This window comes from Blennius ocellaris (assembly GCF_963422515.1).
Source record: "Blennius ocellaris genome assembly, chromosome: 17".
Classification (NCBI taxonomy): domain Eukaryota; kingdom Metazoa; phylum Chordata; class Actinopteri; order Blenniiformes; family Blenniidae; genus Blennius; species Blennius ocellaris.
Genome location: NC_137666.1, coordinates 13,585,390 through 13,610,021, shown reverse-complemented (window position 1 = coordinate 13,610,021; position 24,632 = coordinate 13,585,390). Strand labels below are relative to the sequence as shown.

The 24,632-nt window shown below is 43.0% G+C and overlaps 2 protein-coding genes across 5 annotated transcripts in view; both read left to right on the top strand.

Annotated features, from left to right (window-relative positions):
* ldlrap1b (low density lipoprotein receptor adaptor protein 1b) overlaps positions 1–18,591 on the top strand; it is a 35,737-nt gene extending 17,146 nt beyond the window's left edge. The window contains exons 4-10 of one of the 4 annotated variants that reach the window (XM_080512873.1): positions 2,728–2,842; positions 4,286–4,358; positions 9,846–9,941; positions 12,931–13,025; positions 13,414–13,448; positions 16,597–16,628; positions 17,202–18,591. In XM_080512873.1, the coding sequence (XP_080368999.1) occupies positions 2,728–2,842; positions 4,286–4,358; positions 9,846–9,941; positions 12,931–13,025; positions 13,414–13,448; positions 16,597–16,628; positions 17,202–17,248 (493 nt within the window). In that variant the 3' untranslated portion in view covers positions 17,249–18,591. Of the gene's footprint in view, positions 1–2,727; positions 2,843–4,285; positions 4,359–9,845; positions 9,942–12,930; positions 13,065–13,413; positions 13,449–16,596; positions 16,629–17,201 lie in introns of all 4 variants that reach the window. The other 3 variants (XM_080512872.1, XM_080512871.1, XM_080512870.1) reach the window with 3 other exon arrangements.
* A 1,529-nt stretch (positions 18,592–20,120) lies between these two features.
* On the top strand, positions 20,121–24,204 carry LOC308142298 (uncharacterized protein; the record flags this gene model as incomplete). Its single annotated transcript, XM_080512646.1, has 7 exons — positions 20,121–20,157; positions 21,050–21,195; positions 21,346–21,465; positions 21,598–21,625; positions 22,563–22,601; positions 22,946–23,072; positions 23,168–24,204. 7 exons carry the CDS (start codon positions 20,121–20,123, stop codon positions 23,241–23,243), a joined length of 573 nt encoding a protein of 190 aa, XP_080368772.1. The 3' UTR covers positions 23,244–24,204.
* Between the last annotated feature and the right edge of the window lie 428 nt (positions 24,205–24,632).

Sequence of the window (24,632 nt, the reverse complement as noted above, 5' to 3'; positions counted from 1 at the left end):
CCGCCTTTGCAATATTGTTAATATTCCTCCACTTGTCCCTGAGCAATTGCTGCCACCTCATGGTTTTCATTTCTCCACGGTACACAGTTTATCTATATTAAAAATCTCGTCACTGCACCTTTCGAGCTGTTGTTTCTTTGTTGGACTGAACCCGTGAGAGACCTCACCGTTCCAGATTACGATAAAACTTGAATTGATTTCAGTTGCTGTTGTAACACGGTAAGAGCTTTTCATCAGCTTAACTTCAGACAGTCGGATAACAGTACTGAATGATGTAACACAGTTTTTTCCTTTGCAAATATCCATGAAAAAGTGAGCTTGTCTGTATGTTTTGGGCACAGAAATCTGCTCCCACTTTTGTGGAGAAGAACATTAAAACGGCACCGAGATGCAATGCGAGAAACAATTTGTAGACGCTTAACTGAGTGAGTTAAACGTGAGGGGCTCACAACAGGTGCTTGGAATTGTTAACATTTGGTTCAAAGGCTTTAAAATGCTGCTTCGACAGCTTTTGTAATTAATTTCCAGTTTGCGGGAAAGGCCGAGGTCGTCTCACAATCGGCATCAGACCAAAATACTTGCTCCCTAAACCTTTGTGTTTCTTTTCTGAGCTTTTCTGATCTGAAAAGAAATATAACATTACTGTGGTTTCATTGGATTATGGTCCGGTCTACGACTTGAACCCTGCGTCCATGCCTCCACCTAGCAATGGGTGCGAGTTGCATTATGTTCTCAGTCTTTCTAACGTAATGTCGGCTAAACTCCGCATCTTAAGTCTTACTCATGACAGCCGCAATTAAGTTTCGATGGCTAAAGGTTGAAACGAGTTCCCGCTTACCTCACATTTGTCGTTTCTGTACATTCTCTACCTCAGGAAATCCTAGATTTAATATATTTTCTTACTTTCCTGGACTCTCATATATATATTGTGAGTGGAGAAAGGCATTAATCTCCATTGTTTCGCTGGTTGGGGAAGGCATACAACCACAGTTATTGAACTTCGTGGTTCTTTTGGACCAGTTTATTTCCTTTTAGGAAATTGCCAGCATTAAAACGATGCAGACGGCCCTAATAGCAGTTCCTGTTCGTATAGCGTCCATTGATGTATACACAGTAAACCAAGGCTGACTTGTTTACTGAGGATATATTCAAAATAATCACGATTCCCTGGCTTTTCCTCTGGTTTTATTTCGCTTGAATGTTTACTTGAAGGATATCTGAGACAAAAAGGTTTTTTTTTCCCCTCATGTGCCACTCCTGCTTCTATAGGCTGTGTGTCTGCTATCAGTGAATGTGATGATGGAGAAATTCAAATCAATCAAAAGGGCAAACCACAAAAAGCCAATTTCCTGTTGCATCTCGAACACTAACCAGCACCATTTTTCTTTTTTTTTCACCTCACACAGTATCTTTTCCTCACATCTTCACTCCCACTCTCTCCTGGAGCTCAAAATGATTCAGCCTTATGCCTCAGCTCCAGTGACTTTTGTGTCTACTCTGTGCAAAAAAAACGACCCAAACTTCTGTGTATTTCCGTAGCGAATCACCAGTTAAGTGTTGCGGTCGTTACAAATCCTCTCATTTAAGGAATTAAATAGTCTGTAGGAGCAGTTAAAACGCTGACTGCGTGAGGCGAGGCTGGCTGTGACCTTGCGATGGCATGGAGACTTAATGCAGCTTGTTGTCTTGTCACCTGCTGTGGTGCTGAGAAGATGAACCGTCTATAAAAGTGGATCAACATGAACATTTCCTCAACACCCTCCCAAAAATTGTCCCGTAAATGTCAGTGGATTTTGGGCCGACCCCAACCGAGATTGGTCCTCTTCTTCAAACTCTCGCTCCCTCACTTGTAATTGTGCGTTTGCTCCATCCACGCCCCCCCCCCCCTGTCAGTAAAGTGAGTGTGTGACTTTCCCTCTGTAAAGCGCTGATCTGTGAAGGAGAAGAGAAGGACAGATGGCACCCGTTCATTCTCGACTCCCTCGGTCCTCTCGGGTATCCCTCCTCGGCCAGCCAACGTGCTCATTGCGTTGGTATTCAAGTTGGTATTCAAGTAGCAGCATGACGACGAAATGGTGTAATGAAGCGTAATGGTGTAATGTTGGAGCATTATGGCCCGACTTTTAAAAGTCCCTCCTGCACCTGATGCTGACAATCAAGACCGATATCTCTGTTGCACGCATGACAAAGGAACCTCGCATCAGCACGACACGTCTTCCCGACAAAAAAAAACACAGACGGAACCACCTCTGCCTGAGCGGGTCCCTGTCGTGTGCTTTACGGGCACGGCCCTGTCTAAAAGGGCTGCAATTTAAAACCATGTGTGTCTCAGGCGGGCGCAGTGCGATGCGGTAATCAAAAAAAAAGAAGAAAAAAAAAGAACTGCCTTTAGCGAAACAGCACAGATGTGCACTAAACACGTGTTCGGTTCAAATTCATGATATTGTTCAGCTGTGTACCTGCACACAGCTGGGGTATGTACGTGATCGTGTGCACAGGGCTGAGATTGTGAGCACAGCTGGCCTTAAGAACGGGATTTTTTTTTTTTCTTCTCCCCTGCAACAGTTTGAGAAATGCTGGATTGAACAGTTTAAATCAGATTGCTGCACTAGCTTAAAGGCTTAGTGCAGATAAAGTTTCCCAATGGCTCTCACTCGATCTGCAATGATTCTATAAAGAGTGTGTATTCTCTGTACAAATGAATGCTTTTGTGTGTGTGTGTTTCAGAATATCATATTGCACTGCGGACAAGATGCACGATAAAGTGTTTGCCTACATTGTCCAGAGCCAACATAATGAGACTTTAGAGTGTCACGCCTTCCTCTGCTCCAAGAGAAAAATGGTGAGTAAATGAAGAAACATCGTGACACAAGCTGAGACCCACCACTGAGAATAGGTCGGCCATTTTATACACCGCAATCCCATAAATCTGTTTAAACATACTCCTGCCTCCTATAAGAGTTTAATAGCAACTGGATCTAAATAACCCAAAAGAATTATTTGCTGCCTTATTTCTCACTTTCAATTTGGCAGGACACAGGAGTGTTCACGTTTGCCAAACATTTCCCCTCAGAAAGATTTGTTTCTTTTGAAAAAACAAAAGACAAAACAAATTTAACGCAGGGCTACAGATTGAAAGCCTTTCGTGTTAAACAGTAATCTGTAGATCTAGTAGATGTGGGCCCATGTCTAAATTTAGTAGTAGTGGGGTGGAGTTACTTTGGTTTACAATGGCAAAAATGTGGATTCCTCAGGGTTGATAAAATGTATAAAAGGTCAGCTCTTGATGCTTGTCTAGTGAAATAAAGACGTCAAGATCCTACATAACTTGAGTGAAATGAAGAGGATTTAAAATACAAGGTTTGTATAAACTTGAAGTCTTACAGTTGTGGGCTATATATAAAGGCTTTGAGGGGGTTTAATCCTCCTACACTTGTGACAGTGTAGATCATGCAAACAAAATAAATATGAAATATACAATTGGTTTTCAGTAAACTGCATTATATTTTTCACCTGCTGCCTACATTTGTTTAATCCACTTGATTAATTCATTGATTTAATCAGAGTGGAGATAGAAGTGGCTGAGTGTCGTCACGAAAAGCAGTGCGACAGGAAATGGCATGATTGTAAACCTACAATGTGCTCGGAGAGATAAAACATGTAGCACTCTTTAAAATGGAAATGGGTAACGAGGATATGTCTCCAAAAAGGGGGTCTGTTCCTTTAATTTCATAATATAAAAATAAACGCACCATGAGACCGTTGCTGCAGATTCTTTATGCAACTGAATTTTTGCTTCAGGTCGCACTTGGAAACGTACAGTACCTTTCAGAGCCCCGAGAAGCAAAACCTTTTTTTTTCTTTTTTCGAAAGGCACAAATATGATGTCAGGAGAAAGAAATGAGTGAGAGCACGAAGGGTGCGGAGACTGTCATCCCTCTCTCGGCATTCTCTGCATCCCTGGAGGTTCGCTGAAGGAGTTGAGCCACTCCCTCCACTTCCTTCCCCTCACTAATTTAGTTGTGGTCAAAAGGCCAGATATCCTCCCAGTTACGTAAACAACTTGACATGAGGTCCACAGGGTTCTCTTCCTTTTTTCCCCCCTTCAAGTATCTATAAAGTAAAGGTCTTGTTGTAAGAGGTCAGTTCCTGTTTGTGTCACAGTCATCAGCCTCCTGCTTGTTTCCTTCCTGATGAGATGCTTGTGAGTATTGTGTTCACTCCTCCTCCCGCCCATCTTTCTCTCTCTCTCTCTCTCTCTCTCTCTCTCTTTTTACTCCAACAGGCTCAGGCGGTAACCCTAACAGTGGCTCAGGCCTTCAGAGTGGCGTTTGAATTCTGGCAAGCCGCCAAGGAAGGTAAGCACAGCCACAGCCGCCTCTACGCCGTTGGTATTTTTCATCCTCCTTGTCGCAGTGAATTTTCCTCTCATCTTTCCAATACGACATCAATTTCCCTGTCCGCTTGATCTCCGCCTTGACATGCTCTACAGAGGTTGCATGAAATACTAGAGACCCATTTCCTTCCCCCGCCAGTCGCTGCTCAAACACATAAAGGAATGTCCCTCTTAATTCCTCCTCAGTAGTTAAATCATCTCCTTGACAGCAGGGAGGCCAGTTTCAGCTTCGTAACACCTCTTCATTAAAGACAACTCTGTTATAGTTAAAAGACTCATCCCTGTGTTGACACACGGAGGAATAAAGAACAGCCCGAGGCGAAGGTGGGATGCTGGAGTCAAGTTCAGGTTGCCTTTATAGTGATCTTCAGACTTTCCTTTCTGGGAGCAGAGGGTTTTTCTTAATTGCTGCTTCATTGTACTTCACGTTTATACCCTGTGATTGTAGAGCAAAGTGGTTGATGGTTTGCCTCTCCAATCTCGCCCTTTAAGGCAAAGGACTCCACATAGTTCCCAATGGAGGCTGAGCTTCTTGCAATGGCGAACAGTGTGAAGAGCTTTGAGATTTCTGGAGCTGTGAAAATAGACTCTACACGTGAGCTTGTACTTAGTTTGACGAAAACATTGTTACAGTGCAAAAAAACAAACAAACAACTTACCAGGAATGGCGGTGAAAATGTCTTCTCGGTATGTTTTTGCAGTTTTGAATCTTTTGTGGCTGAATGAAGAGGAAGATCATTCTGTTTAATTTTTTTTGTGTGTGCATTTGGTTAATTTGCTCTTCAGTTTTTTCCTCTGTTCATTCTTGCGCAACAAACAGCCCACTTTGATTCAAATGTAATGTTTCTTAGCTCATCGTCCACGAACTGCCATTTCCACCAATCGTGTTGTGCGACTAAAACAATGGCTGAACCTGATCCCACTCAGTCTTCAACTTAAATGTGAAAACCTCCTCAGAACAGGCCAGTGTGACATCTGCAGGTAGAATGCATTAAAGCACTAGAGCTTGACGTGACAACACCTGCTGACCTACACATTTTTTTTTTACCCCTGATGTTTGGGCCATTTATAGTACTGTGAGAGATCACAAAGCAAGAGTGGACACATAAATGGCTGAAAGGATAGAGATGATGGTGCTCTGCAACTTGATATTATGTGGGCTGCCCTTTCTTGAACAGGGAGCCACTGCAGAGAGGCCAGCGCCGGTGTAATGTGCATGAGCCGTCTCCAGACCTTGAAAACCTGTTTTTTTGTGTGTTTTTTTTCCTAAATCTGATGAAAAGACAAACTGTTCTTTTTATTTATATTGGAAAATAAACCTTCCTTAATCTTTTTTTTTTTCTTTTTTTCGGACAAGTAAAAAGAGGAAATGATCTTCACGCAATAACAATGAAATCAAAATTTCACGTTTCGCTTTTTGTTGTGGAGAATTCCTCATAATCATTGCTTGTCATGGACTTTTGAATGTGAAACTTAATCCCAATCTGCTACCACACACATACACACACACACAAACCAAATACCTCAATTTAGTTAGAAATCTGTGTGTGCACATTTTTTCTTTTCAAACAGAACTCCACTGTGGCAAATGACAATATCTCTGCTGGGTTAATGTATTCACAGGAACATCAGTTTAGTTGGTATGTGTGTGTTTGTGGGGACGATGAGATATGACAGACTCCCAACACACACACCTGTGTTCATTTGTCTCTATGGCACTCGCTGTGCCATTTGCTTGCCTGTTCACACTGAACCCCCCCCCCCCCCCCCCCCCCCCCCCCCCCCCCCAGCCCCTGTTGCGCCTCTGATAGTACCTCAAAAGCTGGCATGGAGGCCATCAGAGGAATAACGAGGCGTTCCGCTGTTTTATCTTCGCGCCGTCACACAGACGGCCAAATGTCTGAACCCGCGGCTCTTCTCGTACCGAGCAGGATTAGCTGTTGCATCGACGCGTCGTCAGGATAAAAGTAACCTGCCGCACTGTCGTCTGAAAACGCCGCTCACGTTCTCTACTGGTGTGTCACAATCCAGTCCTCGGGGAATTCTGCTTCCGAGTGACTGACGCCTCTAAACGCGTCATTGTGATGAACACTTGAATTGACTGCAGTAGAAAGTGTGATTAGGGATCTTAAGGATTAAAACGTGTATTAAGTTGACGGAGAAACTAATATGTATATAATAAGGGACAGTGTGGATCAAGCTTCCTGTGGAAGTCCCGTCTCTGCTTGGTCTTCTTCCACCTGATGGAACCCAGTGGAAGTTGAGCACCTTGTATGGCAGCCGTCACAATTTGTGTGTTTCTAAATGTGTGGATTTGATGAAAGTATAGTCTGACAACTTGACAAAAGAAGACTTTGCAGTCAATTCATTCTACCTCAGCTAAAGACTGAAGGCTGCAACGACGACTCCCATCATTGCCATCACCACAGCCTTCAGTCAGGTTTCTGCAGCCCTTGTGTGTTTCTTGACAGACATTTCTGCCACACTGCTGCTACAGATTTAAAATATGAGCCACGAAAAAGACGGATGTAAAATGTTGAAAGTAACGAGAGTTTCTCCAGGAATTCTGGGGTTTTTGTTCTCTTTTATGCAAGACGGGTTCGCTGTTCGTCCTCCATGAATATGTGAGCATTTCTAATAGGGGGAGCACTGAGGAGATAAGAAACGCGCCCATTCAGGCACAACCGTGGACACAAGCAGGCAATCAAAAGTGCTGCGTAAGGACGCCGTCGCACACGGGGCGGCTCATTCTTTCGTACAGCTCAGCAGAACACGCATGTGATTTACTGCATGTGTGAATCCAGTGTCAATGAGCGGTTCTCGCCCACACAATACCCGTTCCTGCCCCAGCGCCACCCGGCATCTCCGCGCACGTGCCGCATGTGGTGGTGCATTGAATTTTCATGTGTCGCTGCCTGATGTCGCGCCTCTGCCACCTGGAATCACGCACACGATGCATGCTGTTGAATTGTTTTCTCTCCCCTCCTCTTCCTCACCCCACCACTTGCTTCTGCTTACTGGTACGGAGTGGCGAAGAGGAAAGTAACAGAAGGGGGGGGGGTGAAGTGAAGTGTGAGAGGGAAAGGAAAATTATTGTGTGCATGTGTCAGTTGGCGCTCAGCCCCCTCTGACAGATTCAGTGTCGCTGTCATTGATCTGCCTCATGTGAAGGCACACTTATTTATTCAGTCCTTTAGAGACGCACACTGTATAAAAATTGCTCCCGCCTCTTCCTCTCATGCCACATTCGCTCCCAGTCCTCCTCTCCGTTTTGCTTTTGGAACGTTTGCATGTGGGCACATTTCCATTTTGGGGATTGTGTTTTTATTTTTTATTTTATTCCCCCCCCCCTCCACTAGATCAAGGCCCCGCACTCTTTACCCACGCCTCCTCATTTGTTTTCTCCCCGCATTTCAAAGTTGAATATTAACAACTCCTTAAGTGCAGACATCCTTTGGATTTTCATTTCCCGTACACATCCACCCAGCTCTCCTTCTGCCTCTCGCCGCTCCTCGCCTCAAATCTTCAGGGTGGGCGTCGTGCCCCCGTTTTAATTTAATGAGCTGTTGTCCCTTCTTTCTGGAATAGGGGGGGCAATTCGAGGTTAAAGGGAGGGTATTCTTTAAAAAAAAAATTAAAAAAAGAGTTCTCTTGTGACACTGAAAAGGAAGGTGAAATCGGGAGGAAAGAAATTGTGTTTTGAGTATGTTTTAATACAGTTACAACACCCAGGAGGTTCATGGCAGGAAGTAGGGGGGGGGTTCCACTGTAGGTCTGTCTGCTTTATTTATAATATTCAAACTCTCCTCCGCCACCTACAGAGGCTCTCCACAGTGCACCACACATGCCTGACCCACATTTTTCACTATATTACAGCTGCCCATGTCTCTCTATACATCCGTGTTCAGAGAATAATCACTGCATACGACGACGGCAAGCTGTGAACTGGTTTCTCTGTATGTCCACCGAGTGCTTAGTGAGAGCTTGATACTGTTTTTCACGCTGAAAGGTCCACAAGGAGAGAAAACAGGTGCCCGGGGGATTTTTTTGTAGCACTGCCATTGCTAAGCTACCCAGGCTCATGGGAAATGGAATTTTTTTTTTCTTTCTTTTTTTTTTTTTTTTTAAACCAGGGATGCTGATGAAACATAACGGTCTCCTTGCTGTGGGAGCATCAGAAAAGCATATTTCTTTTCCAGCAGCGGTGACTGAAAACCGGAGTAACAGTGGGTCGGCCCCATGACTCCTGGGGGATTTATCACAGGAACACATAACACATTTTTTTCTCTGTGAATTCTTGATGCGTCTTCCTCTGATGGCGGGTCAAGGCTGAGGAGGAGATTTAGTTTAGTGGAGAATAGTGTCTGCTGATCTTTAACCTTTTTATAGGGCAATTATTCAAATATCATTTGGAAAAACTTTGGTGGCTCTTGAATGGCAGAAAAAAAAAATGTAAAGTGAAATTCCTGAAGATCTCTTCAAGGTTCCTACATTCCTTTTCCCCCCACATTTGGTACTATACTGACTATTAGTGTTCGATCTATGACGTGTCGATAAAAGGGAGTTTGCATTGTATGCATTGTGCATATGTTCAAAAATATTCTCTCACATTTTTCTAATTCTTTGAGATGTTCAGTGTAAAAACTCATTTAAATTCCTACCGGCCTACACATTCACAGGTCTTTACATGTTGCATACAGTATCATATATATATATATATATATATATATATATATATATATATATATACTCTATGGTGTTTGGAGTCCTATTCCTCTCTCGCACTCCAACTCTGCCCGTTTCTCCCACAATGCATCATCCTCGCTTCCAAAACTCTGCATAAGCTGAATATTTATCTCAGGGAATGGAACAAAACTCCCTTTTCCAAATCTACTTCCAGGTAACTGTCAGAGCGACAAACGAAATCTAGTGTTATTAAATTAGTTCTTCTCAAAACGAGAAGCTTTATTGCTTCGCTTCATGCGGAGTGCACTTCTTCTTAAAAAGCGGCACTCAAAAGCCTAATAAATACAGATTGTGCCACTGCTCTGCTGGTCTGAATTCAACGGAGCTCTGTTGTGCACAGAATCGAATTGAAAGCCGTTTTCAGTTGCACTTGGCGACCTGCTCTTTGAGCGAAACCCTCTCACCGGTCCGCCTGATCCAGACGCGCCATGCCTCCTCTGTTTAAACGCTCTACGAAGTGTTAAAATCTTCACAGCCCCGGCGTGCCCTCCACTGCAGGTTGGAGCTGGCGTATGGCGTAACCTTACCTGCCATTTCACTTCCACTAGTTTGTTTACACGTACCATGTTCTTGGTTAGTGAAACTGAAATAATAAAAGTTTGATGTGCTTTGCTTGACCTTGTGCTTACAGTATCCTGGCTCAAACGTTGCTTGCCTTGACTGACTTGTTCGTTTTTTTTTTTTTTGTCTTGTGCTTGCACAGAGAAAGAGAAGCGAGCGAAGTCGGGCTCAGACGGGGAAGGAGCCAGCAACTCTCAGTCGGACAGCTCGGCCAGCCTGGGCAGCCTGAAGGGAGGAGGTGAGTCACGTCACCCACCATCACGTCTTTTCCCCGTCTCCGTCTCCGTCCCCGGCGTCCGTAGCCTCGGGGGAGGGAAGAATACTCAGCCACTTGTCAAATCTGACCTATATTGAGGCTACGGGTCGGCCGACGGCAGTTTCTTTGTTATCACGTCTCACTAACATCAGTGCCGCGTTGGAGCAAATTACATTAGCGATCGTGGTAACGACCGTCTTTTTTTACTGTGAGCGGCTTTGTGAGTCCAGCTTAAACAATTCTTTGTTCTGTAATTCCCGTGACATTGTATGATAACAGAGAGCTGTTATCATACCATGGACAAACGGTCTTCAGTGGATCCGTCTGACTGTGGAAGCACAATCGCATCCTTGTTTGCGTTGAGAAAGAGGCCTAACGTTTTCTATGACCCCATTGTTCAGTCAGATTCTCGTATTTCAGACGGGGCTCATACCTCCTTAGCATGTTGTTGACGTCTACGCAGCCCGAAGGCATTTTTGCTTCCACATATTGTCACAGAAGTAATTAAATGAGGAGCATTTTGTTGTCAGTGGCACAAAAGCTTTGCTCATGCCCACAATGCTTTCTTTCCACTTTGTGTTTGTTGTGTTCCTCTTTCCCCGTCATGCTGTGTCTGTATTATCATTCTTTTTCTTCTGTTGCTTTTGGTATCAGAGATTTCAGTGAGAACACGTGAAAGCATCAGCTTACTCTCCAGCTCCCCCCCCCCCCCCCCACTGCTCGGTAAAATGGCCTTCAGCCAGAGAGAGAGATCATTCTCTAAATCTGTTCTGACACTTTGGTTTTTGGGTCCGTGGCTCTGAATGTGTAGCATTTCACGGCGGACGCGGCTTTTAGGATGATCCCTGTCCTGTCAGAAGACTCTGCAAAGCGGGGCTTGGATCCTCTGAGGCTTGCTGTGCTGTTTTTTTTTTTTTTGGACTCACTTTATCCCGCTGACCATTTGGTGGGTCATTTAGCTGCCAGTGAGCCGGATCTCTGCGAGGCAAATTGGCGTAATTGCACAGCCGACTGAAATATGGTCCTCTGGAAGCTTCTGAGTGCCTTTTTGAAAAGGGCTGGGCGAACGCCCTCCCGCCAGAGGTTTTCCACCGCTGACCCGAGCGCTGTGGACTGGCGACGGCAGCGCTTTAGAGCCATCTGAAGGTTACGCTCATGTAGCCCGCTCCTCGGCCGATCAAATGACAACGCCGCCGTGTCAGAGACGCTCTGGGGATCGGCGGTGTTGTCTGAGGTGAGTCAGCTTTATCCATGACACATGATACCTTTCAGCCCCGTCGCAGCGCCAGGCCTCTTACAGCGACTCCAAAATAGAAGCGCCACTTCCCGTGTTAACCTAATTGTGTGCGGACGTCTGGCTGCTTTTTTTTTTTTTGTTTCACCGAGTTTAATGTTGCACTGAGGACAGGCATTTAACCGATGATGGGTTAATCTGCTGGTCTACTACAATGACTGAATTAAAAAAAAAAAAAAAGGATTTTAAAGAAGAGTAAAGGAACCAAACCAAAAGCAGATGAGAGGACCCAGTTGGATATTTTCAAACATTTGTGTAAAACATCTGTCTTTACAAACGGTGTCCCTGGGTGCTGGCTGAAGTGTCGTGTCGCAATTGTTCTAATAAGACGGTCAAAGATTAAACATTTCAAAAAGAAATTTTGTAAAACCCTTTTAAAATCAGTTTTGAATTTGTACAATTCAAATGAGTTTTATCCAAGGTAAACCTTTTGAGAATATTCAGATTTATTGAGAAAAAAAAAAAAAAATTAAGGATGTTGTGCAGTGAAACCTGACAAATGTGACCAATTTCTTCATTGAGTAATGGACTGTAAGGTCATACTGATTGATAGCAGCTTTGAGATTTTCTCAGCAGCAATTTAAAAAATTGCTAGTAAATGATCAGAAAAACCCAATAATGTCGGTCTACCGACTGGCTGCTCGTGTGCAACGTCTGTCTTCAGCCACCAAATGCCGTCTGTGCCACCAGCTGCAGCATCCCAGCTTGCTTTTCGCTCCCGTGTTGGCCCCCTCCAACCAACCAGCCATCACAATCATTTTAGCCCGAGTCTCTTTAAATGGATCTAATAAAGTCCTGCAGTACAGACGCTAATTATGATCTGTTTGAACATGACGGCAGTCAAAGACTCACAAAAGACGTAAAAGTCAGTTACGGTACAATCATCAGTTGTTAGCCTTTTGGCTGGGGGAGCTTGCGTTTTTAAGGAAGAGCGATCGGCAGTTCTTTTATCAGTCAACCAAGGGATATTTTAGTAGAGTAACTCTGGTCACTCGGTTGTGGGATTTATTTGGTCCAGATAAAAATAGTAAAACATTTCCTGAAGCTGAGGGTGACATCGCTTCTCTTTTCTCCCCTGGAAGCTCCACGATATCGTCTCGTTCGTGAGAGCAGACGAGTCTAAATGCCTCTGAGCCGGTGTTGACAGAGAGGAGAGGCATGATGAGAACGCTATTGCACGCTGACTCAGACGAACGTGCGCTTCTGTTTTGAGGAATACACACAGTTGGAAAGATCACCTCAGGACAGTGGGGCTCTGCCACATCAGGCGAGCCGTGCTGGTCTTTGGGGTTTTACTGCTCTCTGAGAGCGCCATTAGCCCGGAGACGAGATAAAAAATTAGCGTCGGCCCACATTATTGACATGCATTAATCATCAGGCCGGGCCATTACAAGCCGGTCCTTTCACAGATCAGCGGTGTCACTGGAGTTAGGTGTGCGAGTCGGGGGGGAAATTGCTGCATGCTCACTTAGCGCAGAGTGACGATCCACAGTCTGAACTGATGACTTGCATTAAAGGCCTAATGATGACAAGTGGACATGAACACATTCTGTTGCCTCTGGGTTTGTTGTGCACGCATGGCTTTTGTAGAATGTTGCTATCCTGTGTGACAGTAAGCAGAGTTTTATCATTCTGCCTGAACCTGCGCTCGTGTTTGTCTTCCTCTCGCCTTTCTAGAAGTCGCCACGGGGAAACTCCTGGATCTGCCCGAGGGAGCCAACGCGGCGCTGGTCCACTCAGGAACAAAACAGACCGAACCGGATCCCTTTACGGTGCATAATGGCGCTACAGAGAACAACAATACTGTATGGGTAAGAGGAGAGGCAGGCCGGTCAGTCTCAGGTGTTTGTTCTTGATAAGATGGGAAGAGGAGAATGCCATTGAAGGAACGACTGATTACTTGACCCGCTGATGGACTGTACCTGTTGTATTCAGAGACGTGGAGTCCACAGTGCTGGTGCTGCTGCTGAGGCAGACAATGGCCCATTGAGCCACTGGCCTTATCAAATAGCCACATAGACAGAGAGGGTGTGGGGCTGGAAGTCGCTGAGCGGAACGACCAAAGCTCGAGAGCAGAGGTCACGACCGTGTGTAAACGTGACATGAGCGTATTCTCGTCTCTTGAATCAGCAGTGATCTCTTCTCTCTGTGTTCTTGCAGGAGTTGGAAGACGGTTTGGACGAGGCTTTCTCAAGGTGAGGACAAATGTGAATTTGTGTTTTTTTTTGTTTTTTGTTTTGAATGAAAAACCCTTAAAACAGCCACAGTTTGCCGTCTCTTTGAGAAAAGCTCCCTGCAGGGTTTTTTTTCCCCTTCGGCTCAGCCGCTCTCTGCTCGACTCCACCCGGCGCACCCCCTGCCGCCGGGGGACGAGGTTTACAGGCAGGCGGCGGCGGTGGCGGCGGCGACGCCCGCCTCAAGTCCCGCTGTTTTTGTTGGCTCCTTTTTTTTACCATCGTCTCAGGCCCACACGCTGATTTCATCTGAGGTCGGGAAGCCTGTGATTACAAATAGCTGCTGCTGAGAGGACACGCCGCTCAGGATTTATATCTCAAACTTTTCCAGCGTTATCGCTGCCGGCGAGAATAAATGTGTCAGGAGAAAGATTCAGTACATGCATGAGGTCTGAGAGTTCACCGTCCGTGCTGATTGGAAGTCCGGAATGTCTCTCTGTGCCATCAGCAAACTAATCAGAACGTAGCGGGAGTCCACCATGATGAATGTTTTAATTCCCCGTGTGTCCTCGCCACGCTCGGTGCAGCAGTGGCTGCTCGCACGGCCACAAATTTTGACGGCCGTTTGTTTTAAGCCGCCATAAAAAAAAAAAAAAACTCATCCAGAACTTTAATGGCTGTATTTATCCCCTTTTGTTTTAGCTTTTCATTTCTGCCGCTTAATTGTACAGTGGACTTATTCGCTCGCTCTCGTTAGGCGGAGTGAGAACAGGCTTCACAGTCTCTATAATCAAGCACCAAGAGGCCATTTTAGCCCCGTTATCAGATGATTATTTCTCTGCACACGCTGTAATTACACCCCGACGCCGTTAGTCTCCCGCGCTGTGATTAATGAGGACGCTCCCAGCCGGAGCAAGGGGACGCATCCGCCTGTAGCGTTTCAGCAAATGAAGAAGATTCGGGGATGCAGTGGAGCCTGCTGGACGTCTGTATCTGTCGGGAGGAAGCGAGCGGCCGATGAGACAATTAGACAGGCTTTGTGCGAGCAGGATATCAGTAAATATTGACGTTTGGATTCTCTTCAGTGTGTTCACGTTTTATGTGCGAGTGCAAATAAGAGCCAGATTGATGTGCGTTTTCATTCCTGCACTTTCTGGGGGAGGAACAACGGAACACAGCAGCTCTTCATGGCAAGACCGAGGAAGCCTCGCGCCACAACTCTCTGTGCATCTCCGATGACACATTATGCATAATTAAAATGATCCTGCATACGTAAACAGTTAACAGGCACCAGAGACATGTATATCTGTAAACATGCTGTAGATCAGAGAGAGAGAGAGAGAGAGATCATACGAAAACTTTAAGGATAGACTGAAGCCATCAACTCCTGCTCTGATGTTTTATTTAGATGGATATGATTGGTTTTGTGTCGTCACTTTCACACCAGAGAAAAAGTAAAATATTCATTTCCAGCATATTGCCACAGAGCTCCTCTACTGTGGAAGTCTTTACTGCCATCTGCTGGCCGTGTTTGGTTGTTTGCATTTGAATTGAGAATAAAGCTTTAAGCCTTCCACATAGCCAGAACACACCTCCCATTTTCAATATATTGACACAAGTTAGTTCCAAGTTGAATAGTAAAACCTCTAAAAGACCTGTTTTTTTTTTTTGGGGGGGGGGGGGGGGGGGGGGGGATTAAAACATTGATGCTCAGGAACAGTTGGTTATAAAGAGATCACATGTTGAATCATTTGCTGCTGCTGTGCATATTAAAAAACTCACACTAGGAACTCATGAAGAATATATAAATGCATCAAAATGTGGGTAGAAAGTCTTTATTTTTTTTTTGCACATTAATTCCGATCTGCTGCAAAGAGCCTCTGGAGGCTGTCGCTTCCTGCCTTATGTCTGTTCAGAAGTCTCTTCTTTATGCTGTGCTGTGATTCAACCAATGTTCAATTATAATATGAAGAGTTTATTTGAATGTCTACTGAAACCCTACAATTATTAATCACTCGATCCCTTTTCTTTTCTTCAACTGTGCACCGGAACTTATATGGCAGCTTTTCCACTCCATATGAAGGATGACACACACACACACACGCACACACAGAAATTACATTGGTGTTCATTTTGATTAGATTTAACCCATGAAACGTAAGCTCCAATTAACAATTCAATTTCTCAGGCTAAAAAGTTTTGAAAGAAGTTCAACTGTCACCTGTTTTTAGTCTAAGTGGTTCTTAGTGGTTCTCTACTAAGAATATTTATGTTTTGATTCAATATAAGGCCACACAACAAAATCAAGAGAGCATGAGAGCAGTTCTTCTAGATTAAGTAAAAGACATTGAAGCGATGGAAGAATCTGGAACTGTGATTATTCAATCCATAATGGATAAATGATCACTTTTGTTCTGACTGTAGACTTGTTCTACATTCAAGGCTGTCATTAAGGAACCTTCTGAAATTATTCAAGTACATGAAGGATAATTTATTCATGTAGCGTGGAAAGCTGTGCAAGTTCAGTGAATAATTTAAATTAGTTTCAGTAGTTTTATCAGTTTTCTGAACAAAATGTGTTTTGAACACACATTTAATTCATTTGAGTACTTCGGCAGCTTTTAAAGCTCTTTGTTTTATGTGAAAGTGGCAGATTTTTGTTGCGGTTTGCCCGTTTGTGTGCAATTTAACTGTGCTTCCTCAACTAAGTGTACGTTTCTTTTTAATCAAGACGTAATTTTTCTTGAGTAAAATTCAAGTCAACTCATGAGTTGGCCCCTCAGTCGTCCTGCTAATTCCCCATGTTGCCGACCAGGCTTTACTACAAAAACCTCACAGCACCACCAAGTGGCCTGACGATTATACTACAGCGTTTTTCGGCATTCCTGGTGTTTCTGTGCTCACACCCATTTTCAAAATGTTGCTGTCTGAGGATGAACGTTCTCGTAGCCACTTCCAGTTGAGGGTCGTCGTGTAAGCAGGACCTCACAAGTGAAGGAAGTTGGACACTTGCTGTACATTATATGTAAATACTTGTGGAAATGAAATGGGAGGGGTTCAATCTTCTTGTGGGAAATCTGCGGGAAGTTTGACTTTGTGACGAGGGAGTTGAGAAGAGCTGCGAGTTGCAATGTTGTTTTGACTTGTGAACTTTCCTTTGAACCCTCAGCCGCAGTCTGGATAGCTTTGAATCCTACTCAGGTAACCACATCATTCACTGGATGTTGTGACGTCCATCTCATCACCCCCTAGTCAACCCACTGTCCAAGCCTGCTCATCTGTGTTGGGACACCCGCGTTCAGCCACGCTCCGGGAATGAAGAGGCGTGGCTTCACGTTCCGTCTTGAGTGACACGCCCCATTAACATAGCTCCACAGCTTTTGATTTTAATTCACTTCAAGGTCACGTAGAAGGTCGCCGGTGTTTTCTCTGCCATTCCTTTGTCCTAACATCCATACGAAAATTGTCTTTCGCCACAAAACCTGCCGTTTCCTCCACCGTGTCCACGTCGCCGTCATGTCTTGTCTGTTGTTTGGGGCCTCTGGCGTTGAGAGAAGTCACCCTGAATGAAAGTGCTGTGTGTGCACATGTACGACAGGGAGGTTTCATTTCAGATGCTCCTGATGCAATCACCTTGTCACTGTTTTTAAGACGTCCATTAAATCCATAAAGCTTGCGCACGCCATTGTTCATAGTCCTATATATTGATGTCAACTTGCGTCACGTTGTCACCGTCGCTGATGAAGCTGTTATTTTTTTTTCTTTTCTTTTCAGACTCGCTGAGTCTCGCACTAACCCCCAGGTCCTGGACATTGGGGTAAACCCTCAGGACTTCAACGCTGACGAGTGCCTGTCCCCAGGCAAATGGGACCAAGAGGAGACGGACTTCACTGCACAAAAAGACACTTTTGGGTTCTAACGTGAAGCCTCTGCCAAGAAGGGAAAACCGGAGGGGGGAGGGGGCGGCGATGAGTGGCCGGAGGCATCAGTAAGGGTTTCCCCACCGTCTTCCCGCTGCCGGCACGGCGGCGTGGCGTCTCTCGGACGCCCCCCCCCCCCCCCCCCCCGACATCCACACGACCGGTGGAGGACCGCACGAGCAGGCTGCTCACTGAACAGGCCAAAGCAATACAAACCAATGGATCCCTTTTTCTATGGAGAACATGCAGTCTCTTAAATGTTTGTTACATTCGGTGTTTTTCTCCTCTCTCTGTGTCTGTTTACCCTTTCACTGTCAGTGGTCTTTGTGCTTGTGTACATTGCGTTAAACTATGTCTGTGTGTGGATGTACAGTATATAAATGTACTCTGAGGGATGCGAGGGTTCTGATGCGAGTTGAACGCCTTCATAGCGAGGTCAAAGGTGGATAAGGGTGCTGTTGATTTGTTTTCTTAGCGACGGAGATGTGACTGGATTGGAGGGAAACCGATGTACCTGATCTCCTCCGGGGTAAAAAGTTACTACCTAAGAGCTTTTCACGACTTCAAGCCTCTTTCACGAGGCAGCAAGAGCTTTAAAATGTGTGTGTATGTGTGTGTTGGTCAAAGGAGTGTTTGTGTACACAAATATGGATGATGACAAAGTGACAATCTTATTTTTTATTTTTTTTCCCCCCCTTTCCAAATGCAAAAATCTATCTTTGCACTCAGCATTCATTCATCTTTTAAAGCACACATTTCATAGAAGGGAATTTCATGTCAATAAGCCTCAAACTTGTACTTAAACGGTGCCTCTGTTCACTTGTGTCCTCAAACTGTTCCATTGATTTTTAGCTTGTTTGATGCACTGATGACAAAGATTTACCAGCACAGAACTGCATGAAGTAACATATTTTAATGAAATTCGTCAATAACTGCAGTGGAGGAAACAAGAACGTTTGACTTTATTATCACAGGTTTCTTTCTCCATTTGTCCCCGGAATCTCATGAACTATCGGATTCTCTTATACAAACATACGAAGGTGTAAGAGGACAGAGGCGTTGGATCAACACTCTACCACTATATGTTAAATTATGTACCATTGACTCCTATTTCACCTTTTCTTTTTTCCAGGGATGGATCCCAGTGTTATTTTTGGCATTTGTTTATACATATATATATATATATATATGAGTAATTTAAAGCATTAATTTACATAAATTTCAATTAAAAAAAATCTAATTTGCGTTTGTGATTTATTTAATTTTTCCTCAATCTCAAAAGTCAAAGACTCAACACATTTTGCAAACTTGACTTCAAGGAGTAAAAGATTCTTTTAGCAACCACCTGGACTCTGCTGCCCCCTGCTGCTGAAACACTGACGCACTGGCTCGCTCCTGTGACGTCATTGGACGGTTTCACTGCTTCTCACTCAACTCACTTTTCAATTCAGGCTTCACTTTTGACTCGGTTCTGTTCAAATCTCGTTTTATAAAAGAAAGCACAAAAAACCTTTTGAAAACATTTGTAAAAGAGGTCTTGCTTTTATAGAACTGTCTCTCCTTGCAATATGAGCATTAATGTTTTAATGTATATCAACTTAAGTATCACACTTCCCACATTTTTTCAGAACTTCTTTTTCAGAAATCCTCTTAAATACTGGAGACTTTAAACAAATCTGGTGAGTAAAACCATCTACTTGTGTGTAGAACGCTAAAGCATCTATACGTTACTTGTTTTCCCCAAAATATCTTTTGTTCCTAAAGATTTATATTAAAATATAAATTAAACAACCTTTAGTACAACAGGTACGACAATTGAACCAATAGTTTGGTTCAGGAAGACAATAATTGTCCCAACACAAAATACAATGGTTGCATAAAACAAGACTTACAAAAGGTGTTTTATATTAGATACCTGAACCTGATTTTGTACATTTATAACGGTAGATCTTACAGGGTTAAGGATTTGTGCGAATTCTTTAAAGTTCAGACTTTAATGATGCCCTTATTGTCACACTTTTGTAACCTTAAGAGCTGTAAGTGGCACTTTATCCTTCCTGTCTCTGTATAAACTTGTTCCCTATATAAACACGTTATACTACTGTGATGCAATAGTGTTATGAGTTGACATGGAGCCACCGGAGGGCAGCATCTACTGTATACTCCACCTTCCATTGTTCTCTACTAGTCACTGTGAACTCAGTTTTACAAATTCCCCCTCAAGCATTGGTGTTGCAAAATGTCCTGCCAGTGCACGTGTGTCTTGAAGGAGCTCTTCTAAATCTCACTGAGCCTTTCAGGACGTGTTTTCATCAAGTATTGAATGAATGACATACAATAAGAATAAGCTTGAATAAAATTAAATACACCCTTGTTTGTTCCACATGGAGAAATTCAGTCAGGACTGTAGCTCTACATTGCACAAAGCATTAAACTTTTTGTTTATTATTGTCAATATTTAATATAAGTAGACAATGAGGATTCGCAATAAAACAAAACCACGTATATAAATACATGGTTAATCAAAAACAAACAAACAAGTAAGTAAAACAAAACTACTTATTAAATACTCGTGTCTATTCAGTGAAAATGCTCCAGATTAAACTTGTTGCCCGGGAACTCTTGCATGCAGGTCGTCTCTTTTCGTCACCATCGTACGATGTTCAAGCAATTTCTTGCACCTTGCGTCAGCTCCGAGAGAATGGCCGTAATGCGCATGCGCAGCCCTCTCATTTCCAGGCGTCCTGTCCCTCTTCCTTCAGTCTCTGTCAGAATGGCGTATCTCCGGACGTGCCGGGTTCTCCTCCTTGGTGAGTGCGTTTTTCCCCCTCCTCTTTTCTTTTTATTCGCTGTGATTGAACTGCAAACTTGCTCGGCTTCGTGGGGAAATCGAGAGGAGCGCACGGTGGTGGTCGTTTCTCACCGCACAAGTTGTGAATCAAAGTTTGTCTCGTGCGTGTGAAGAGAGTGTGTTGAAGCAGCATCAACTGTGATGATCTCGTCGCAAAAGACTAATCATTTTATTTTACGTTCATAGCATTTATACATCTTTTATAATTACTATGGTTTCACTAATGTGGGACTCGAATGTCAGCCAATTGAAAGAAAAAGAATCCATTAACTTTTTTTAATTATTAAAAAAAACAAAAAACATTTGATAATCGAGTAATTCGTGCAGCCCTTAAGGTAACTACTGTTGAAAGTGTTCCTTTAAAAGTGAATGGCAATGTTTTCCACTTTTAAGGAAAGCATTAAACGGGAAAACTCGCTTGTTAACTGTAACACCAGCAGTGAGTCACAGTAATGGGAAGTTGTACAGGAAGTCCTCTGCCAAGTTTGACCATATTAGGGTTGGATAAAGCAACATAACACCTGTAGATGATCTATCAGATCCATGTAAGTGACCAGAAATAAAGACATTGCAAAAAAATTCACAATAATGAAAAAAAAAAAAAAATAAAATAAATCTTAATACCATTGCAACAACTGTGGACCTTCTCGTAAACATTACATGTGAATGTGGGTACATTTGGGGCTTCCCGCAGGGAATGTGGGGGAATTCCATGCAACATTGGCAGCCATGTTGGTTCAAAATTGAGAAATAGATAAAAGTTTTTTTTTTCCTTCCTACCGGTACTTTGTGCTGACTTGAGCATGATGGAAACGGCGGCGTTTAACAAGAGTTTCTTTGTCCACTCACAGTTGGAATCCTGAAGCTCTGCTGTGCCGACAAACCGAAATGCACCGCTATTTTCAATGGAACGACAACAAATTACGTAATCCACAAGGACCACGCATATGTAAACAACAGTGATGACTATTGCGACTTTTCCTGGTGTAACATCAGAGTAAGTTTGACCCCCCCTCCCCCTCAATAATAATAATAATAATAAAAAAAATCAATACTTTACTGGTGTGATGAAATGTGAGGCTCTTTTTTCCCCCCAAAAATCCCTTTCATGTGACTGATCTTTGACGTTTGCACGTGTCGATTTTAGAACATCGTATTTGCTAACCAGCAAGCCAAATTGTCCCTGGTGGAGAACTGGAGCATCAACAACCTGACCACCAAGGGCTGCTATTCTGTCCTTGTCTTGAAACGTTACTGCATCTCTGAGGTATTACACATTTCACACATTCACACCTTTTGATACTTCATGTGAAACCAGGAGGCGTCTGTCATTAAGAAAATCAAAAACCAGGTTAGTAGAACCTTCAACATAACTTTTGTGTTCGTTTCTGTGTCACAGGGGAAGGCGTTCACCGCCAGCTGTAACGGTGAGTGTCCTTTCCTCTCAGACTCTATTGACTCGTATCTGATGATCTTTTTCCTCATTTCCTTCACTCTGAAGTGAAAGACGACTAAAATATTTGTATTCAAGCACTTGAATTGTACTCGGTTCTTAATTTTCTCAAAAACTACTTGTTACTTGTTTGTTTGTTTTTATTATTTGCATTGTCAGTGGAGGCATTTGGTTTAATTTCCTGTTACAATATCTACTTCTCAGGCACTTTTCTCACAAAAAAAACATACAATATTTAGAAAATCACACTCTGATAAATAACTATCACCTTAAGTTTTTAAACGTTTCATTACCTTACTAATACTTACAGTACTTGGGTACTTTTAGTTTTCTTTCAGGTGTGGAACTTTACTCTTCAGTCCATTTTTCACCCTGTAACATGAATCTCCGTTCAAAATCACCAGCGCATCTACAGTTTCAATTAATATTCAAACCCTTTAAATATACAAATGCCATGATTACAGCATTTATCTACTAAACTGCAAGTGTATAACACAGTAAATGACAAAACTTAAACTCCAGGTCAAACAACCACTTAGAAAAGAGAAAACATTCATCAGTTTCATGTGGTTTTATGTCACCAGATAAAGAAAAGACCTGTGGTATTCACTATCTCTCCTCCACAGGTTTTCTATATTGTTGAAAATGTTACTTGACTCGTAATTAAATGCAACTCTACACATCTCATCTACTTAAAAATTGAGTACTGAAGTGAGTAATAAGCCAGAAACGTATTATTTTTACTGAGAAAATTTCTGTTTTGAATCTACATTTATAAAATACAGAGTAATGTTTACATAAAGTCTAAGAACTTTAACGGAGTTGTATTTTAACACAGTTGAAGAGGTGTAACTCTTCACAGCTCTGCTGAAAGGTACGTTGCTGAATTCATATCTTTCTTTTCTCCACAGCCTCCTGTGATGATTTTCCTAAAGCCACCACAGACAACGGTAAGAATGAGATACAAGTGAGCCACACACTGCTACTGCTGCTGCTACTGCTACTGCTGCTGCTGCTGCTACTGCTACTGCTACTGCTACTGCTACTGCATGTTTTCCCCAAGAACTCTTTAGACACACAGTGGCTCCAAACTTGGAAATGAGTATTTGACTGATGCAGAACTCGGCACAACCGTGTGAAATACTGCTTTTTAATAAGAAATATATTCACACTGAGCAGAAGATTATCTGAACAGTGACGAGAGCGACCACGTATATTGCGAACAGATCCAAATGAAAACCAAAGAGAAGTGCAGTCTGTTGGTAGTGTGACTCTCCCGAAACTCTTCTTTCAGACAATCCCAGGAACTCCACTTCTTCATTTGATCCAAACCACGCCGTTGTCCCCGTCGTTGTCGTCTTCCTCATCCTGTCCATTTTCATCGGTGTGATTTTATACAGGAAAAGAAAGACCATTTTCAGGTATTTTCTTCTTTATGTTTCATGAAATTGTAAAATCGTCACGCACACAATTCCTAACCGTCCCACTCTAATTCATACTCTCTCTCTCTTAATAGAAATCAATCTTGTAGCCAAATTGGAGGGATGTACTCTGCAGGGAAGCCTATCACCACCAACTCCAACATGGTCTAGAGTCACGGATTTCGTTATCTTACACATTCCGTTGACCGAGTATTTTTATCTCTATCTACAGTGTAACGTGCTTCCATTTTTATCCGGACCATTCGGAGCATTACTGTCACAGTTTATTTTATGTTTGCTAAAGAAAGCACGTTGAAATAACTGTTGCCATATCACCGGCCACTTTATAAATATTAGTACAACCCGCAGTCGACTGCACCCTCCACTAAATCACTCCCGTTGGCATGTTTCTACTACGAGGAACGAGTCACTTCTTAAGCGTATTCTGCTCCATGAATCACAGTGATTTGTGCGCTATATAGTTTATTACCCTCCTTTGTGGATGTATGCAAGTGTGAATGTATTGTATTTCGGAATAAAATATATGTATTTATATCTAATAGAATATACCAGGAGCACTTTTAAGGACCATTTAAGCAAATCAGAGCTGTGGAAGCTGTGCTCAGTATGCTTAACTGTACCTTTCAGTGACCTGCTGCCTTTATAGCCTCATGTAATGTATAGAATGATATATATATTATATAGAACTTGATGTGAAATCTTGTTTAAAAAAAAAAAAGAAGAAGAGAGAGACGAACTCAAGCCAATACAACCAAACAGGTTTGGTTTATTGGTTTGATTCAACTGGTTGGGCTTATCTTTAAATGTAAAGATGTATAAAATGGCCTCGGTGTTCAGTTAAACTGATCAAAATGACGAACTTACTGGCAACGTGCCTCTTTATGCATTTTTTGTTATGCTAATGCTAACTAAACTTTTTTACTGGTGAAGGGGCTTTTATGTACCATATATACATATATTTTATTTTCATAAATATGTGCTATTGTCTGTTACTTTGATATATATATTTGGGATGTGGGGTTTGAATGTTTTTATATGACTTGTCTGCCTTATGAAATTACAACTTTATAGCAATCATGCAAATCATGTCTGTATTACTGCTCCTTTACTAATCAGCATTAAAATGATTCAACACTTGAGAACAAGAGTTGTTTATTTTGTAGAATGGCCAGGGAGGGCTTCTTTTTCTGGCGACTCTTGTGAACCAGTAAAAGGAGGGGGAGATCAGGTGATGGCAGCACAACAGGAAGTGACTCACACACTTTTACAGTGGTGCAGAAGCATGTGGCAAAACGAAAACATAATCTGCAACGTTAACAAGACCCAGACTCTGCAGCACGTTACAATCATTCCCATTGCTGTTTCAGGGGGAAAAGTTCCAATGAGGCCTTCAGGCTGCACAGTGCAGTCGCGGGAGAAATATCTATATTGAGTCGGTTGGAAGTCTTGAGTGGAGTTTGTTCTTTGCATGTATGTTTGTTCTTCGGGGGGGGGGGGGGGGGGTTTCCAGGTCCAGCTGTAATCTGAGCTATTTATAAG